This window comes from Pan paniscus, chromosome 14 (genome assembly GCF_029289425.2).
Source record: "Pan paniscus chromosome 14, NHGRI_mPanPan1-v2.0_pri, whole genome shotgun sequence".
NCBI lineage: Eukaryota > Metazoa > Chordata > Mammalia > Primates > Hominidae > Pan > Pan paniscus.
In genome coordinates this window covers 45,412,670-45,432,749 of record NC_073263.2, presented here as the reverse complement: position 1 = coordinate 45,432,749, position 20,080 = coordinate 45,412,670, and the positions used below count along the sequence as shown (strand labels likewise).

General features: G+C 35.7%; 1 protein-coding gene across 34 annotated transcripts in view; it reads right to left on the bottom strand.

The window, feature by feature from the left end:
* The window catches only part of ZC3H13 (zinc finger CCCH-type containing 13), a 97,408-nt gene that overhangs the window by 4,075 nt on the left and 73,253 nt on the right, over positions 1-20,080 (bottom strand). For 14 of the 34 annotated variants that reach the window (XM_034936683.4, XM_034936677.3, XM_034936681.3 and 11 more), the window contains 8 exons: positions 17,643-17,726; positions 16,743-17,298; positions 11,826-11,929; positions 10,215-11,435; positions 8,970-9,494; positions 6,741-6,893; positions 5,303-5,503; positions 945-1,108 (listed from right to left, as the gene is read on the bottom strand). In XM_034936683.4, the coding sequence (XP_034792574.1) occupies positions 945-1,108; positions 5,303-5,503; positions 6,741-6,893; positions 8,970-9,494; positions 10,215-11,435; positions 11,826-11,929; positions 16,743-17,298; positions 17,643-17,726 (3,008 nt within the window). The remainder of the gene's footprint in view (positions 1-944; positions 1,109-5,302; positions 5,504-6,740; positions 6,894-8,969; positions 9,495-10,214; positions 11,436-11,825; positions 11,930-16,742; positions 17,299-17,642; positions 17,727-20,080) is intronic. The other 20 variants (XM_034936691.3, XM_034936690.3, XM_008968756.6 and 17 more) reach the window with 3 other exon arrangements.

Sequence of the window (20,080 nt, the reverse complement as noted above, 5' to 3'; positions counted from 1 at the left end):
AAGAGCATTTCCTTTGAGAGTCATGTCGATGCTCAAAAGCTTCGGATTAGGAATACTCAGTCTGTTCTACCTGTACCCACCCACTCACCACCCCAAATAAAAATCCCAGTTTCTTTTTTTTTTTTTTTTTTTTTGAGACGGAGTCTTGCTCTGTCGCCCAGGCTGGAGTGCAGTGGCACGATCTCTGCTCACTGCAAGCTCCGCCTCCTGGGTTTACGCCATTCTCCTGCCTCAGCCTCCCAAGTAGCTGGGACTACAGATGCCCGCCACCATGCCTGGCTAATTTTTTGTATTTTTAGTAGAGACAGGGTTTCATTGTATTAGCCAGGATGGTCTCGATCTCCTGACCTTGTGATTCACCTGCCTTGGCCTCCCAAAGTGCTGGGATTACAGGCATGAGCCACCGCGCCCGGCCAAAAATCCCAGTTTCTTAACTTTAAAGAGTCTAAAATGTTTTCATCTTGGGTTTACCAGATTTCATTAACAGATCTCTTCCAAATCTAATTTCTATTCCTCTTACTTCTCAATCTCTTTATTCCTCTCAAATGCTTATATAGAGTCGCTTTATTTCCCTTTCTTCCAACTTTGTATATTCTCATAAATACTACTCTCATAAATATCCTCATCACTCTAAGAAATTTTTTTCCTTGAGTTTCAATTTAAATAAATTTTTGTAATACGTTTGCTTGTTGAAAGCTTTTCACAAAAAATGTTTAACAGAAATGGAATATTTTAAACTTTATTAAAACAAAATTCATTAATACTGTTGAAGTAAAATAAAGCATATTATACATTTTAATGGCATTCTTCTTTTTACATGTATAAAAGATTAGGAAACCAAACTCATAAAAACATAAGATTGCAATCTCAATTTAAAACAACCAAATGAAAAATAGGCCATTCACACTATTCACTTTGTATTTTTTCCAAGGAAATAACAGTACCTTCTCATTTTTAACAAGCTGCTTTCGAATTGCAGAATCCCGTCTGAAGCACAACGCCTTACAACATGGGCCAAGATTACTAAGAAGACTTGCTCTTTCCTCTTTTCGTAGTAATGCAGCCATATTGAGAGCCCCCAATTCATGTTCAAAGAGATTGTCTGCATCTTTCAAAAAAAAGTAAACATGCATCAAGTTTTACTAAAATAGAAAAGGGTTACCAACTACTTAACTGAATATTCTACAAATTCTATACTTTATTAAAGTTAGCAACATTGGTGAAAATTATTTCACATTAAAGGCAATATATTCTCTGTGAAGCACCTTCAACACGTAGTTATGTTGGTAGTCTCAAACAAGAATAAATATTCTGATAGCCACTTTAAATTTACTTAAAATATAAGAAAAGCAGACTGTATGTAGATCTCAAGGTAGAGCCCAGGGAATTTTTTTTTTAATTTTAAAAAATTTATTTATTTATTTATTTTTTGAGATAAAGTATCTCTCTGTTGCCCAGGCTGGAGTGCAATGGCACGATCTCGGCTCACTGAAACCTCCACCTCCTGGATTCAAGCGATTCTCCTGCCTCAGCTTCCCGAGTAGCTGGGATTACAGGCGTACACCACCACACCTGGCTAATTTTTTTTTTTTGTATTTTTAGTAGAGATGGGGTTTCACCATGTTGGCCAGGCTAGTCTTGAACTCCTGACCTCAAGTGATCTGCCTGCCTCGGCCTCCCAAAGTGCTGGGATTACAGGCATGAGTCACCGACCCCAGCCCCAGGGAATTTATTTAAAGAACGTTTTTAAAGGATGTTTTAAAGAAACGTTCAAGTTAAGAATCATTGAACTCTAATTCAGTATACTGCTTACCATCAACTACTATTTAGAGTTTTAGATTTCAAGACTTTATTATAGCAAGATTCAAATGTTATAACAATATTCAAGTCTGTGACCTCTAAAAAAATTAGTTAAGAAAGTGATTGTTAGATAACCTGCAAACTTTGTCCTAGATTTGGTCACCATAAAAACCTGGGACAGTGTATTAAATTTAAATCACTTAGTTTTAAGTCACAACATGCAAGGTAGGGGAGAAAACACTGAACATACAAAAAAAACCCAGAAGAATTAAGGAAAGATAGAATAAAATATAAAGAGGTTAGGTTAAAAATAGACACAAAGGAAGTCAAAATAACAGAACAGGACCAGTCAGTAATCCAAATAAATAAGAGTCAGTCAAGAGTACGAAAGACAGCAGGTACTGCCTCTATTCATACAACACGCTCAAGCAGGTTACTTTTACAACCCACAAAGAAAAGCAGTAAACGCCTGGGTAAAAATAAAAGACACATTTTACTGAGAACAAAATGGAGCTGCAATACATAGCCGATTTCAATTTTCTGGGCTGCAAAGTGTAAGTATTGAGATTAGATAATTAACAAGAAACCAGTCTTAAATAACACACCTAGTCAATAGATGTGTAACATAAGAAAGGTATAAATATATAGAAAAGCCCGAAACTAGTTCTCAAACACTGGAGTCTATCAGGATCAGCTGAGGAGCTTTTTAAAAAACATTCCCTGGGCTCTATCACCAGATTTGCAGAATGAGAATCACCACAGTTGGACAAGAATACCTTAAGGGAAAAAAGGGGCAGTTTTTTCAGATGATTCAGATATACCAATGTTTGTACCAACCAATGATATAGTCATATATGCACATGATTAAAAACAAAAACGAAAACATTAACTACCATTCCACTACAGATATAATATAAAAGAAATGCATTGAGCCTACACCCTTCCTTGAAAATTGTTCATTACCACACATTTCTGTTTATTGGGATCCTTATTTTTGGCTTTCAAAATAGTAGATTACAAAACACATACCTGCAAACCTCCTCAGGGGGTATATAACATGACTAAATTTCCAGTCTCTTTAAAGTTTTGAACTGAGCAGCACCAAATTACTCAAGAAACAGACTAAATGCATTCTTAAAAGTTTAGCTCAAAAGAACTTAACCAACAGAGAGTAGAATGATGGTTAGTAGAGGCTGGGAAGGGTAGTGGGGGTGGGGAGTTGGGGGGATGGTTAATGGGTACAAAAAAAAAGAATGAATAAGACTTAGTATTTGATAATACAACAGGGTGACTATAACACCCTGTTGTAGAAACTGTTATTGTTAATAACAATTTAATTATACATTTAAAAATAACTAAAAGAGTAATTGGCTTGTAATACAGAGGATAAATGCTTGAGGGGATGAATACTCTATTTTCCATACATGATTATTAACACATTGCATGACTGTATCAAAGTATCTCATGTACCCCACAAATATATACACCCACTAAGTACCCATGAAAATTAAAAATTAAAAATTAAAAATTAAAAAAAATGAACTTAACCTTAGTGCAATTAGAAAACAGACAAAAGCAATTTCAATTTCAGTACACTTACAAATTTTCTGTTTTAAGCTTTAGTTGTTTCTTTTAAAAATTATATATGAAATATGATTATGTTTTCTTTCACGTTGGTACACTTGAATAGACCAAATGGAAAAGAAAAATCAGTATCAATTATTTCATAAATATTTACTGAAAACCTACTATGTATGTCAGGCACTTTTCTGGGCAATAGCAGAAAATATAGATAGATAATTAGACCTTGGATATGGCAGTAAACAAGACAAAGTCTTTATTCAAGATAATACATCAGTTCTCTAATACAACCACCATAGCAGCAAAAATAGAAGAAGTCTGATTGTTAAGCCACATCACCCCACCCTTTACAGTGCATATTTTCACTGTTTAGGTTAAGTCATCAATAAGTAAGGGCCGAACTGTATTTCATGGGTAGCAAAATCAAACCAGATTTTAACTTGAAATGCTACTAGCAAAAGGTCACAGAAACAAATATCTTTAGAGGTGGGTAAGATTTTAGGGGTTTTATTCCATCACTTTACAAATAAAATTGAGGCTCACAGGAGTTATTTGCTTAAGGTCACAGAACCAACCAAACAAGGCAGATACAGTAAGGCAAGAACTAAGTCTTGGGTCATTTTTCGGTTAATACACGTTCACAATTATATGTATTTTGTACATGTATACTCTAGGTTTATTGGGCTATATTAAAATAAAAAATTTACTGCTTATGCTAATAGAGTAAAGGAAGGACATGAATTCATAAAACTCATAAAACAATATTTTTTGATTTTGTATTAGTAAAAAATTTAATACTAACTAAACTTTTACGTCCAGGGACATGACGTAAAATTGTTAATTAATGTTGTTCCCTTCACCTTTTACCTCCTTTTCCTTCTTTTTTTTTTTTTTTTTTTTTTTTTTTTTTTACCATCTACTCATCCCTCCCCATTAATAAAGTATTAGTAAGTTGCAAAATAAACTAAGGTAGGTACTAGATGAGACAGAGACAGTGAAAACCAAAACCAAACAACCCCTACCACCAGAATCCATAAGCTAGATAATCTGGAATAACTGAAAATTGCTGCAGTGAGGTCAAAAATCAGCGTGATAGGATATTTTCAAAGTAGCAGTTAATATTTATTGGGTATTACTATATGCCAGGAACTGTTCTAAGTGTTTTGCCTGTAATAACTCATTTGCTCCTAATTACCATAGGAAGTTGGTGGTATGATTATTCCTGACTTACAGATGATGACACTAACACACAGATTAAGTAATAGCCAGTAAGTGGTGTGCCTACTGAAATCCAGATCATCCGGCCTTACAGACCAAGCTCTTAATCACTTTGTTAAAGACTCAACCTACACACCTGCATTTGGGTAGATGTCTAGGGGAAAGGGCTGCCAAAATACCCAATTTCTTTAGACATGAAAAATATGTAGTCTGTTTTTCCTGGCTCTGCTTCATTTAGCCAAGGGCAAACCACTGAGCACTTTGATATTAGAACTTATTGGTTAATTTGTTTTTTTTTTTTGAGACAGGGTCTTGCTCTGTCACCTAGGTTGGAGTGTGGTGGCTCAATCATGGCTCACTGCAGCCTCAATTTCCTGGGCTCCAGCAATTTTGCTGCCTCAACCTCCCTGAGTAGCTGTGACTACAGACATGCAACACCACGCCTGGCCTGTTAATAAGTAATTTTCATACAAAAAGGTCATTGTACTCTTTTCCCAACTTTTCTGTGGGATAACTCTTCTTCTCAAAATAAATTTTAAAGAGAAACTTTGACCATGAGGGTTAAATAATGACTATAAAATGATTTCTCAAAAAATAGTTTCTACACAGTGTTAAGTGCTACATAAGAACAGATCAGAATCCCCTTCAGATGGCATCTTAAATGGTTAACAGACATTATATAGTTAAAGTAAAATGAAACTACCTTTGGGTTTTTCTAAAAGTCTCTGACATGTTTCTTTGACTTTGGCAAAGAGTTCAGAACCTGCCAACTTTTTAGAAATCCCAACTCTTAGCATAACAGCTCCAGGTGTGAATTTTAAGAGTGCAGCCCCAGGCTCTCGTGGTTCTTTTGGATGCTTTGGCATAAGACCAGACCAATCCACATCTATCACATCTAAGGGATCTGTAAAAAGTTAAAAAGTAAGATTTGTTTTACACCAAGAAATAGCAGTCTTGTTATCTACATAGACATTTACATAAATCAAGGAGAAAACAGAAAAAATGAAAAGTACTTTAAACCAAAAATGTCCTATTCTTAAAATAAAAGCCTTCCCATATAATATTCAGAATCTAAGGACTCTGACAAATAAAAAACCTTTCCACCAAAAGAAAACAGGTAACCCAACCCACCCATACAAATAACTCATTTTAACTCAATGGGAGATCCCCAATGAAAGAACTCTATTGATTTCACTCAGATTGGGTCTGATCTTTTGAAACTTGGTACCAGAATCCTTTTAAGGGTTAAATCTAGGAGTACATGTGTTTGCAGTGTGTGCACACATACATTTTAATTTTTAAAAACAACTATTTCATTATGAAATCCCTTTAAGAGTCAGAGAGTGACAATTATTAACATTGAGAGCAAATAATCCATCCACTGCGAAGGAACAGTTGAAGAAATAATGTTCTACTTAGAAATACCTGATACCAGAAAATAACAAAGATAACAATCATACATACCTTCTACATCAGTAGAAAAAATTGCAAAATATAAGAGCAAATTAAAATAAAAATTTCATATTTTATATAATCAAAGAAAAGATCCTCACTGTGATTTTAAAAAGTTGTTAGTAACAATCAGACACTAATTGGAATGATTCAAGAGGAATATTAAGGGGTGTTGCTTCATGGTATAATCACTGGAATGAGTTCCAGCAACACGCAAAGTACTGTAAGTCAAAATAATTACCAAATTTAGAAAATTGATAGAGGTATATAGTGTTCAAATATAATTTCAACTACTGTAAATTTTTGATAGGTTGTTTAAAAAGTTGGCTTGTGTCACCACAGTTGTGAAGCTTTGTACCATATAACTACCATGTAGAAAGAACATTGCTAGACAATCAGTATTTGTTTAGATTCCAAGTCATATAATATGATTCTTAAATTCTGGAAAATAAACTTTAGAATGTTGCTATTTTAAATGAGGCCCTTTCTAATTCATAGACAATGCCTACTTAAAAAGGAGTAGGCATATAGGCTATAATTTTCATTTTATTGGCCTTTCAACCTTAAGTAAAATGTAAAACGAAAAATTCTAAGTGTCTTAGGTCAATTTTTACAGAGTAGAAGGTAATAATACTTTAATATCATATAACAGATAATTTCCATGTTTAACCACCTCTGCAAATAGTTACCTGGCATCTTCTCCTCATCCTGTTGGTCCTCCCTCTTTTCTGCATCACCTGCCAGAATTTCATCTAGTTCGTCATCACTGATTGGCTCGTATCCTTCTCCAGCACCAGAGCCTAATGAATGTGCATCATCTAACTTGGACTCGTCATCTCCTGCTAAATAGACAAATTAATTTCAGATCAAAGACAACATTAAAGGGAGAGGATGACTAAGTCAAACCAAAAGGTAGAGGGTACACACATTATAACAATGTGAAAAACATCTTTTCATCAGAAAACTGTATCTCTTAATTATTCAAATACTTGATAATATCAAAAGAAAACAAAAATAAAATTTAATTAGTTAAATTAAACTTTAACAGCAAGAATACAATCTGGACAGCAATTATGAGAACAGCTTATAAGATCACAATAAAAATATGACAAATAAAAACTACTACTAACATACTAATGTTGATTGTGTATTATTTTTGATAATTTAAAACTTTAAAACTCAGACAAATCTAACTTCAAAAGATTTTGAAGTTATATTTTCAAATTTTCACAATTTATCTAAATAAAGTAATTTAAAAACTTGCAAACATTTAAAAAATTTACTCGAAGCTTAAATCTTAGTTCATATTATTTAGCTCATTATATAAACTTTACAACAGTGAGGTAAAAATACAAGAAGTGTCTAATTCTCTCTCAACATCTCAATTCCTCCTCCCTATCTCAATGATCTTCTTTCATTGATGAACACAATTTTTAGAAAAATGCTTTAATACAATTAAAAATAACTTTGTTAGTTCCACTAGTGTATGTTCTATTTTTTTATTTTACCAACTTTTTTCAACCACCTATGCTAAACTTTGTCTCTTGGTGAGTTAGTTGTGAACTTAATCCTAAAATTACAGAATACACTTAACGTTTACAATCACTAGCTAACCATACATTTCACTGAATCTACAATACTATGTTTCAAAATGTAACCATATGCTTTATGGGTATGAATTTGCAGCAAATAAAATATAAGAAGTTATGAGATGTTTCTAGTCATTCTAGTGGTTTTCCATTTTATTAAATTCTATAATAATCTCCCCATATCCTCACTAAGTCACTTCTAACGTAACCAATTTTAGTAACTTTGTCATATAAACATACATCTAAACATAAATGCACATAATAGGATTTTCAACTTTTCAAGTTGATCCAACTCATTTTCCTACTTTGAGTAAAAACTTTACATCACATAGCAAGTGATTCACCTATACATTTCTATTCTATATTATCTGTGATCATAACCAGCAAATTATATATTTTAGAGATGAGGGATACTGACTCCAATCATAAGAGAGCTATTATAATGATCAATTCAATTATATTCAATTATATCCCAGGGTTGTACCTCCATCAGAACCATGCTTTATGATTTGATGCTATTTATACTCAAAATTGAGATGAAAATGTAATGTGAAGAGATGAATTTGAAACAGTAAGTGCCTCGAGCAGAGAAGGCTTCATCGAGAAAATAATGTATAAATTGGGACTTGAATTTTGAGTAAGAAAGATGAGATAAAAGAAAAAGGTCTATCAGGAAATGGTATGAGTGGGTACAAAGAAGGGCAGAGAATGGAAAGGCATGAGTCAGCTTGTCTAGTAAATGGGGGCTGAAGGGTAAAGAACAGAAGCATGGAGAGTGAGGTTTCACATAGCTGAGGCTGGCTCTGAGTTGATGCGGACTTAGCATTCCTATTCTAGGACTAGGGAGTACCAGTGGGATTCTAGTCAATCCTACATTAAATACAGTTTTAGGTAGTGTTATTGTTTCATATATTTGTTCTCAACTGCCCTAGAAAATAGGGATTCACTAATAATTATTTGAATCCCTCTCTGAACTAAGAAGTCATTTCAATTTTTGTAATCTTATTTTTTTTAACATCTAAGAAAAGGATGTGATGGTTATTCTTCAACATCTATACACATTGCATCTAAACAATCTTTTATTTCATTTAGGTTTATGTGAACCAAATCTGCCTTAATGGTACTGCTAAGGGGACCACATTAAAAATATATATATATATCTCTCTATCTTACAGGCCTTTTCCTTCTGAAATCTACTTCCTCTATAGAAGAATGGAGAATGGAGTCAATTTGCCCATTAGTGGGTGCCCTTTCAAAAGAAAATAGTTGTTTCCCACGAAATCTGAAAAGAAATAAAGCAGTATCACAGACAACAGAGGTAGCACTCACCTTCCAGACTCTCAGTTCTCTCGGATTTATTTGTATCTTCAAATCCCTGCACAGATCCCAGATCTTTATCCATTCTCTCTTTATCCAAGGCTACAGAGTCTCGGGAAGTGCTTTCTAGATCCCTTTCATGTTCACCTTCCAGTTTTGCTTCACAGCGTTTCACAGACTCTATTTGAGAACTCTCAAAAGTTCTGTCTCTGTCTCTGTCCCTGTCCCTTTCAACAGAATCAGAAATTAGTCTCTCTCTTTCCCTATCCAAGTCTCTCCTTTTGTCTCGTTCTCTCTCTCGTTCTCGTTCTCGCAATCTATCTCGATCCCTGTTGCGTGGCCAATCTTTATCAGCATCTCGGTCCCATTCTCTCTGCCTCGTATCTCTCCTCTCTCTCTCGCGCTCTCTGTCGTGTTCATATCGATCTCGTTCTTGAAGCCTATCTCTGCTATCAAATGACCCAGATCTTGAATGGACCTGTCGATCTGACTCTGGAGAACTTCTTCTTGAACTATGGCTTCTTGAATCCTGGCGATCTAAAATAAATATACCATATACGAAGAGTTATTAGCACACGATAAAATAGAAACAAAATGCTTCATTTCAAGGTCCTTTAAAACATAATTTACCTTTTTCCATATTCTATGTAACTTTCTATGTTCCATATTGTCTCTATATGTTCTATATATTTCTATATTCTACATATACATTTCTCTCTATAAATATCCAAATATATAAATCATTTTAAGAATAATTCCTCTCTCAAAGTTCTAATAAATAAAAAAAAAAAGTTTCCTTGTCTATTTCCACTATAACCATAAAATATCTTCCAAGAAGTACATAAAATGATTAGGCATTAATAGAACTAATCACTCCATTATTTGATCTCCTCCTACTCCCCTATCTTATTTTCTGTGGTCAAAAGAGGCAGCCTTGACTGCATGAAGAATAGCAGGAAGGTTAAAATCATAGGCACCAATAAGGGACTTGAACACATAAACCCTTCCACCAAGACATACTACTAAAATCCTGATATTAAACTGATTAACACTACTGTATGTATTTCTATTATAATGTTGGTATTAATGTGATAACAGGTAACATTTTGATAGGGCAGCTAAACTTTTCTTTAAAAAGTTGCATAAAATTTAAGGCAGCATGTAAAGTAACCAATTTAGCATTACTTTAGAATTAAAATGTGTATAAAATATACTAACCTAGGAAACAGTGACTAGATCACAATTCAATTTTATTACCTGAAGAAGTACTTCGACTGGGTTCTCCACGCTTTAACTGATCAATCCTAGATTTTCTCTCTCCTGTGATTTCCAGGCTTTTTGTTTTTTCTCTATCTCTTGAGCCACTGTGCAGTACTCTCTTTCGACCACTTTGGTCATCTCCACTTCGATGGGCTGAATCATTGGATGGGGAGCGAAGACGACCAGACGTATGACTACGGTTACTCCGATTGCTCCCGAGGCTGCTGCTCCTCTTTTGATCCATAGGCTTGCGATGCTGTGCATCTTCTATAGTCACGTGAGGCGTCTCTACTTTTTCTACTCGTGTTCTATGGCATTTTCTGTGTGAGTCTTCATTGGCAAAAGTATTATTGGTGGTATTGGTGGGGGTGGCAGAGGTGGAAATAGTGATGGCAGATGTGCTGAAAGAGGTGGCGGCAGCAGCAGTAGTGGCAGCAAGAGTTGCAGGCACAGTTGTAGCAGTGGCAGTAGCCACAGGCGGTGGAGGAGGAAGAAGAGAAGATGGAGAAGGGGTACTACCAGGAGTCGTGGCAGTGGCAGTATGCTCTGCTTCTGTCACCTCTGTACGGTCAGGGACATCCTCATCAGACCAGTCACTGAATGCTGTATCTTCTTTTTTCTGGGAGTCCTCTAGAATACCATTCTTACCATTGCACATTTCAACCAATTCCTCTTTAGTTGTTATAGGGGGAGTCCGTGGGCCTCTTTTCTTCTTACTTTGCTGGGCTGCTTCTTCATCAGAAATATCAGAATCACCTTTGGATTTTTTACGTTTTTTTTCAATGCTTTTCTTTTTCTGTCCTTTTTTTGGTGAAAATACTTGACCATCTTCAGATGTTGTCTCTATGTTACCCCTCTCTATTCCAACATCATCCTCTTTCTTTTTCTTAATTGGTTTCTTTTGAATTTTTGCTTTCTTCTTGTTTTCATCATGAGCTCGATCAGATGTCTCTCGATCTTCAGACTGGTGGTGTCCTATAATGTCCTGTGCACGCATTCTTGAGCTTTCCAGGATTTCTGTCTGTTCTCTCTGTTTATCTACAGAAGAAACTTTCTCCTTGAGTTCCTGTTCTTCGTAGCGCCTTGAACTCTCTTTCCTTTCTGGTTTACGATCCTCCTCTTTCCATCTACCCTGTCTGTCTTCTGTGAGGTGCGAGGGACTAAGAGAACGAGATTCTTGAGGTCGTACAACTTGGCTCAAGAGTCTGTGTTTTTCATCTATATAAAAGATAAAAGCAATCACACTCTCACCAGGTTAGTAACCACTGCATGGTACATATAGATTATAATAATTTCTCCTCACACCTGTAATCCCAGGACTTTGGGAGGCCGAGGCAGGTGGATCATGAGATCAAGAGATCAAGATCATTTAAAAACTTTTAAAATGACAATAATTTTAGTAAAAATAAAAATATGGCTTTACTATAAATAGTAGAAAATGACAGTACTCTAACACTTACTTTAGTCACAAAAGGAGATATTTAGAGGCAGCAAAGCAAGACAACTTTTTAAAAATCTTAATTCATCAGTTCCTACTAGTATGAAAGGATGGTTTCATGGTTACAAATGAATATGAATATAGAGAGACAGAAAACAGAGTCTGCTTACTTTTATCATCTCCACTGTTGTAGGCATCACTGTCCGGAGAATGTTCACGCCGGCGCTTCGGGGACTGTCTAGGGCTGGGACTCCCTTCATTTCTATAGCGCTTCCTAAATTGGACAAGCAAACACAATTTATAAAATTCTAGGGGGCAAAAAAAGAGATTTTTTTGTTTTTACTAGTATCTCTTTACTATAACTGGAACATATAATTGTAGGAAAGCAATATTGCCAGAGTGTATCATACAAAGGATATTCAGTGTCTTTAATACAAATTCTTTACTTCATTTGCTAAGAATTGTGAACTTAAAATACACAACATTTCTTCTTCTTCTTCATTATACATGTAGAATAACTCAAGTGAAAATTGCCAGATTTAAATACTGTAAGGTGGTAACATGCAGCACAGAAACCAATATATTAATGTACCCTCTGATATAAACATTCAGCAATTTTGCATTCTTATGATATAAAAATGCCTTATGCTGCAGAGCTGAATGAGAAAACCTAATATTGGCTTTGAAGTAAAAAAGCTATGAGTTCAACTTATAACTACATTAGTTATTATGCAGCCTTAAGTAAGTTCCTTGAAGTCACTGAACCTTAGTTTCTCATCTGAAAATGGTGGGTGGGGCTGGATGGGTGGGAAATGAGAGTCCATTTCATAAAATTGCAGTAAGGAATAAATTAGTTATGTCATAAACCCAGTGCCAGATATGTTGTGGGTACACCATAAAATTAGTTCCTTTCCCCTTCATGGAAATCACTTTCTTGCTGACAAATTAATAAAATAATTCATATGTTCATTATATTTTTTGTTCCTTAGTTGAGCTTTAAATGAGTAGCGTTTTATATCTCTTGGGTACTTAAATTATTCTAGTGTTTTCCCCCATTTTCATTAAAATTTGACTACCTGTTTTTTCACTAACATTGTTTGTTTATAAATACTATGGTCAAAAGTTAAGAAACATATTGTATACATGGACCAATGGAACAGAATAGAAAACCCAGAAATAAAGCCAAATGATCTTCAACAAAAGCATACAAAACATAACTGGGGAAAGGACACCCTATTTACTAAATGGTGGTGGGAAAATTGGCAAGTCACATGTAAAAGAATGAAACCGGATCCATCTCAGCTCAAACAAAAATCAGCTCAAGAAGGATCAAAGACTTAAATCTAAAACCTGAAACCATTAAAATTCTAGAAATTAACACTGGGAAAACTCTTTTGGACACTGGCCTAGGCAAAGACTTCATGACCAAGACTCTAAAAGCAAACGCAACAAAACCAAAAATAAATAAATGGAACCTAATTAAACTAAAAAGCTTCTGCACAGCAAAATAAATAACAAAGACAACCCATAGAATGGGAGAAAATGTTTGCAAACTATGTATCCAACAAAGGACTAGTATCCAGAATCTATAAGAAACTCAAATAAATCAGCAAGAAAAACATAAATAATCCCATCAAAAAGTGGACAAAGGACATGAATAGACATTTCTCAAAAGAAGACAAACAGCCAACAAACGTATGAAAAAATGCTCAAAATCACTAATCATCAGGGAAATACAAATTAAAAACCACAATGAGATGCCACCTTACTCCTACAAAAATGGCCATTAAAAAGTAAAAAAAACAGTAGATGTTAGCATAGACATGGTGAAAAGGGAATGCTTATTCACTGCTGGTGGGAATGTAAATAAGTAAAACCTCTATGAAAAACAGTATGGAGAGTCCTTAAAGAACTAAAAGGAGATGTTTGATCCAGCAATCCCACTACTGGGTATCTACCCAAAGGAAAAGAAGTCATTATATGAAAAAAACACATGCACATATATGTTTATAGCAGCAAAATTCACAACTGTAAAGATATAGAACCAACCTAAGTGCCCATTGGCCAATGGGTGGATAAAGAAAATGTGGTATATATACACCATGAAACCATGGACTACTACTCAGCCATAAAAAGGAAAAAATTAATGTCTTTTGCAGCAACTTGTTCTCACCTGTAAGTGAGAGCTAAGCTATGAGTATGCAAAGGCATACAGAGTGATATAATGGGCTTTGGAGACTCAGAAGGGGGAGGGTGGAAGGGGAGTGAGGGATAAAAACGTACGTGTTTGGTACAATGTGGACTACTCAGGTGACAAATGCACTAAAATCTCTGAATTCATCCAGGTAACCAAAAACCTCTTGTACCCTAAAAGCTATTGAAATAAAAATAAAACAAAAACATACCAGCACATGTATATCATAGACAGCTCCTTTATATAGATGAACAACCATGTGGAGAAGGCCCCAGGTGTAATATGACAACTCACAGGCCCAAGCTTGTGTACTACTTTATCCAAAGCTCCTCTCCCATCAATAACTGGCCTATTTCCCCATTTTTCATATCTAATGACTTGCTATGACAAGAGAATGTGGTGAAAGTGACACTGTGCAAATGTGAAGAGGATTCAGGAGGCCTTGCCGCTTCAGCTTCTGCCCTCTTGTTGTTTCTACCATTACATGCAAAGCAGAGTTTAGACTACTGAAGGCCAGGGGCTCAAGTGGAGGAGAAACAAGATGCCCTAATTGCCAGACACATGAATGAGACAATCCTGGGCCTCCAGGCCCAGCTGCATTGTCAGATGGAATGTTGATAGAGGAGTTACTCCAAGTGAGACCAACAGAGCAACCACTCTATTGAGCCCAGGCAAAACTGCCAATCCACAGAATCATGAGCAAATAAATGGTTGTTGTTTTAAGCTACTAACTTATGTGGTGATGTGTTATATATCAAGAGATAACTGACAGACTGGAATAAAGTGAAAATTTAAAACATGAGAAAAAGTTATTTCAAGGAAATACCTAAATAAACACAATTAGAGTAAAATAAATACAGCAATTAGGCAAACCTTCTACATAAGAGCAGTTAAAAAAAGTGCTGGATAAATTGAACTACTGAGATGACAATACAGTTAATGAAAGATTAAGATATTAATCTCATGTAATTAGTTTCTGTTATAGAGTTATTCAACTTCTAAATTTCTGGGGTCATTGTCAACTCTTAGATTGTCTAACCATGAAAAACCAGAGAAACTTTTGCTATTATAAGCAGATATCAGAAGCATGAAAAAAATACAGGTTGTGTATCCCTTATCCATGAAATGCTTTAGGTTTTGAATATTTGCATTGTACTTACTGGTTGTGCATCCTTCATGTGAAAATCTGAAATGTTCCAATGAGCATTTCCTCTGAGTGCCATGTCAGTGTTTAAAAAGCATCAGATTTTGGAGCATTTCAAATTCTGAATTTTTGGATTTGGGATGCTCAATCTGTACTAATGAAAGCAGAGGACTGAATAAAAGATAAATAACAAATATTTCAGAATTTTAATCTTAGAAAATAAAGAGGTCAGAAAAGTGGCGGGTGGGGAGGGTGGGAATATGTACCTGTGCCTCCATGTGTTAAAAAAGGTATCTCTGAAGTTTATGTTCAGGTAAGATTTTTCAAAATGTAAGGAGAGGGAAGCAGGAAAGTAATCCAAGGAGTGTACTACAGAAAACCATGGCTGTAGATTAAAGAACAGCCAAGACTTAAGGGAAGAAAGTTCTACTTCCGTGCTGTGTTGTTTGGCCCTAACCATAATCCACAATAGTGAGGATGAAAAAAGCCTAAAGCAGGGACCCTGTATTCGCCCTGTGGCAAATGAGCTGGAGGTAAGAGCAAGAAAATTGAAGATATATAAATTATTTTCTCAGTATGTTTTGGCAAGGTAAACCACAGTGTTTATCCCAGTTGGAGGCAAAAAAGCAGTTAACTCTAGTAAGTTTGGTTTTGTGCCCACAGAACTTCAAAATTGACCAATCTGAGTCTAGAATTCTCATGAACACTGTGATCAGCTTAGTCAATAACTGTCTCCTCACCAACTAATGAGAGCCCCAACTCAGAGAGGACTGCTAAGCTGACAGGGACAACTGTGGGGCCATCTTAGCCATCATATGGAGAAAACCTTTCTGAGACTGAAATTAATACAGAGGGAAACTGGAGAGATGGAAACTGCTAATGCTTTGTTTGAGAATCTGGATATAGCCACATCAGAACAAGCAAAAGCTAATCTCCAACTTCCTAGATATTTGAGCAAGTAAGTTCTTTTTTGGTTAAAAGGAGGTGAGGTGGGGGAATGCCCTTAGGTATATGAGATGCCAAGAACACATTTTTTGACCCCAAAGAACTACTCCACAGCACAAGAGAAGACACTTCCTTTTCTCTCATCTTCAAACCATGCAGTGATTACAAGGATTCCCTCAGTTCTAAGACATTGTGAATGCTTCCTGTAAGCCTGGGGGTAGTGACTCCATAATTACAAGCACATAAAAGTCACGAAGGATCATCAGAATGGCACAGGTGATATCCCTTGGTGACTAGTCTAGGGGATGTGATGGGATACAAGTTCACTGATTCCTGTCTTAATTTAAAAATTATTTTTTCTAGACAACTGAAAAAACTTTTTTTTTTTTTTCTGAGACAAGGCCTCCACCCAGGCTGGAGTGCAATGACATAATCTTGGCTCACTGCAACCTCTGCCTCTCAGGTTCAAACAATCCTCCCATCTCAGCCTCCCAAGTAGCTGGGATACAGGCACGTGCCACCATGTCCAGCTAATTTTTGTATTTTCTGTAGAGATGGAGTTTTGCCATGTTGCCCAGGCTGGTCTCAAACTCCTGGCCTGAAGGAATCTGCCTGCCTCGGCCTCCCACAGTGCTGGGTAAAAAAACTTTAAACACCGATACATATACTAAATTTGAAAAACAGGAAAATATACAGAGAAAAAAAATTAACAGGAAATTAAGAGTACATTGAAAAGCATTAAATGAAACTTTGAATTCTTTCCTGAAATGTAAAATGTTATTAATAACTGATAATTATTCTTACTTTGATTTTCTTTCATCATGTCCATCTCTTGGATTCCTATCTTCTCGGATCTCTTCTCGCTTTTCTCTGCGGTCATCTCGTCCTTTGTCTTTGTCTTCCCAATCCCTTTGGCGTTCTCGTTCTTTATCCCTTTCTCTCGCTCTTTCTCGTTCCCGTTCTCGCTCTCGCTCTCTCTCCCGTTCTCGCTCTCTCTCCCTCTCTCTTTCTTCTCTTTCTCGTTCCCGTTCTTTTTCCCTGTCTCGCTCCCTCTCTCTTTCCCGCTCTCGATCGTGGTCTCGGTCTCTATCCCTTTCACGATCTCTCTCTTTTTCTCTTTCTCTCTCCCGTTCCCTAGCACGCTCTCTTTCTAGTTCTCTCTCTTTTTCTCTTTCCCGATCCCGTTCACGTTCCCTCTCTCTCTCCCGCTCCCTGTCTCGTTCTCGTTCCCGATCTCTCTCTCTAGCCCTTTCATCTCTCCTATCATCCACTCTGTCTACTCTTCGTTCCTCTCTTCTTTCATCACGCTCAAGCTCGTCATTCCTTCCCTGATGTCGAATTGGTGAGCTTGGTCTTTGATCTACAATGAAAATCAAGTTTTGTCAGTGATTAATTTGACGGATAACCTATTGGTAAGACAGCATGGTAAATCTTAAATTTTATCTGTGTATAGGGTCACACTGGCAACAAATTACAAACCAAGTAGCATATTTAATTTTAACTTAATATCCAAGTAACAATCGCCCCTAGACCTTAAATTTTTTAAAGATAATTTTTATTTGCCCTCTAACTACCATGTTTCCTGCTCCCCGTCAACCCCCTTCCCCCCTCCCACTGATCAATCTTTGATCTTTCTCTGCATGCTCCCTACCCTACCTCCAGCCCACTGCTCCAACCCCACTTTCTGCCATCTCTACCCTTCACCTCTGATCTTCTCTGTCCCCCCAGCAGGACCTGAGAACACTGGTGGCAAAGGATAGGGGCAGCAGGAGGTGTAGAACATAGGAGCTGAAGGAAAAAAAAAATTTCCCTCGTAAGTCACACCTCTAATTTCAGGCCAAAATATATACACATCAAAGTGCAGCTATTATGTGAGGAAAATATAGTAGAACAAAACATATGTCAGAATTTGTTGCTGCAATATAACATGAACTGTAATATTAAGGGTACTGATGTCTAGCAATCTTGAAATAAATGTAAAAATGTTTCATATTAGTGATATATATTTGTAATTAATAACCAATTACTAATAAATTAGAAGCTTTAATTATATAAATGATTACTCAGATGAAGAGCTGTTTTCTTAAAATGTTAACTGATAACCTCATCACATTTTATATAAATTTTTTCCATGTACACACAAATCACATAAACACAGAATAAATGAATGCATGCTGCCCAAATACCCAGTTGAGCAGAAAATTAGTCTGGGATACAAAAACGTTTAAGAGGATGGCATGAACTTTTTCAAAAAAGAGACAGCCATTTTTGAAAGCAACTACTGCGGTCTGATCTAGGATACTGTGATGTTTCCATTTACATACTATATATCTACTGGTTTTTGATAAAGATCATATTATAATAAGGCCAATAGGTTGGTAAGTGGAACATCTAACATCAACTCATTAAGCAGAATAATTTTAGGATGTTTCTAGGAAGGGTTCAATACAGTATTCTGGATTTCCCTTCCTAATCACTGATTAAAAAGACAAGAATTATCTTATCTTTACTATTTTAGAGGTTATAGACCCAGATACAAACGATCATAGCATTTTAAAGCTGAATCAAAATGAAATCCTACACAGTTGCTTCTCCCCCTTTGTATTTAAAAACAGAGATTATGGTCCAGAGTTGTCTTCCCAATGTCACAGAGATGGTAGATGCATTAGAAGTCAGTTTTCTTAAACCTTTTCACTTTTGCTGAAACCAACTTAAAGTGGTTCTTCTGTACCATACTTTGGATTCCTAGAATGCTATCTACCCATCTTTTGTATTGTCTGAATTCCTAGTTTGGAGGAGTCATACCAACATCATAATCATTACAAGATAACCTGAAACAAATTCAATACCATTAACTTATAGCAAATCATACTTTAAATTTCTAATTACAGCAATATCAGCAAATAGACTATTCAGACATGCTTTTATGGGAGATATATTTTCCCAACCAAAATATCAATGCTACTTTCTTCAAAGGAAAATGGAAAGAATATAAGAACATCACTTTAATATGTCTAAATTATCTTCCCCTATCTTTCCCCCAAAATGTGTTATTCAAAGATGTGCTTCTACTTACATATTTCCTTATTTTAATAAATGACATACCAATTCATTAAAGCTGACAATCTCTGGGTTGTCTAAGCCTCATCATATCCAAGTACAATCAACTTCACTTCTAAAATATTTCTTTGTTCCTTTTCCTGTCCCCATAGCTATAGTTATTAACTCAGACCTTGATCAGGTCTTCTTAGATGCCTATGTCATCAATAGTCTAACTAATTGGTATCCTTGTTTTCAATCTTTCCCAACACCCTTAATATGTTTTTGATGAAAATTATTTCTTCCAACTGTTTAAAAGTAGTTATCTTGTAGGCAGTGAAAGGCAATTAAAATCAAATTTTTAGCCTGACTAGGCTAAACTTAGGTCATTTACTACCTGGCCTATAGTCTTTCATCAGTCCTTTTCCCTGGTTTCTTTTCTACCTTGCCAATTATAGCATACTCTGACTCCAATCTTATAATTCCTTACTACTCCAAAGCACATGTTTCTTTCAGTTCTGGTGTCTGTACATGCTGCACCCTCTCCCTGTAAAGTGCTCCTTCTATAGTTTCCTTTTATTCTTCAGGCCCTAATTCAGATGTCACTTCTTTAGGCAGCTTTCTTGGAATTGCTCAGAATTGTGTTTGCTCCTTTGTCTTCTCACAGAACTTTTATATACAGTAGTAGCATTTTATCACACTTTGTTTTTTTGGGTGGGGAGTTCTTCCCTCTCCCCATTAAATTCTACAAGGACAAGAAATTATTGCACCTCAAGTGCCTAGCAAAGTGCCTGACATGGGTACTCAACAAATATTTGTAAAATATTCATTAGACTCCAAAATATATTTTTATTTCAATCATACATCTGATAATTATTGAAGTAGTTACAGTAAAATTAAAATAGAGAACTGAACTTCTGGTCTGAAGACCTGAGTTTGAATTCCAGCTCTGGAACCTACTTCTCTATAATATTGTAATCTTACTACTCTTAGATCTAATCCCCAAAACTGTGAAAACATGAATTATTTTATCATACCTACACTTACAAGGATATTGTAAAGACTAAGTCAGAATATATGTAAAGCAACTATCAAAGTTCTTG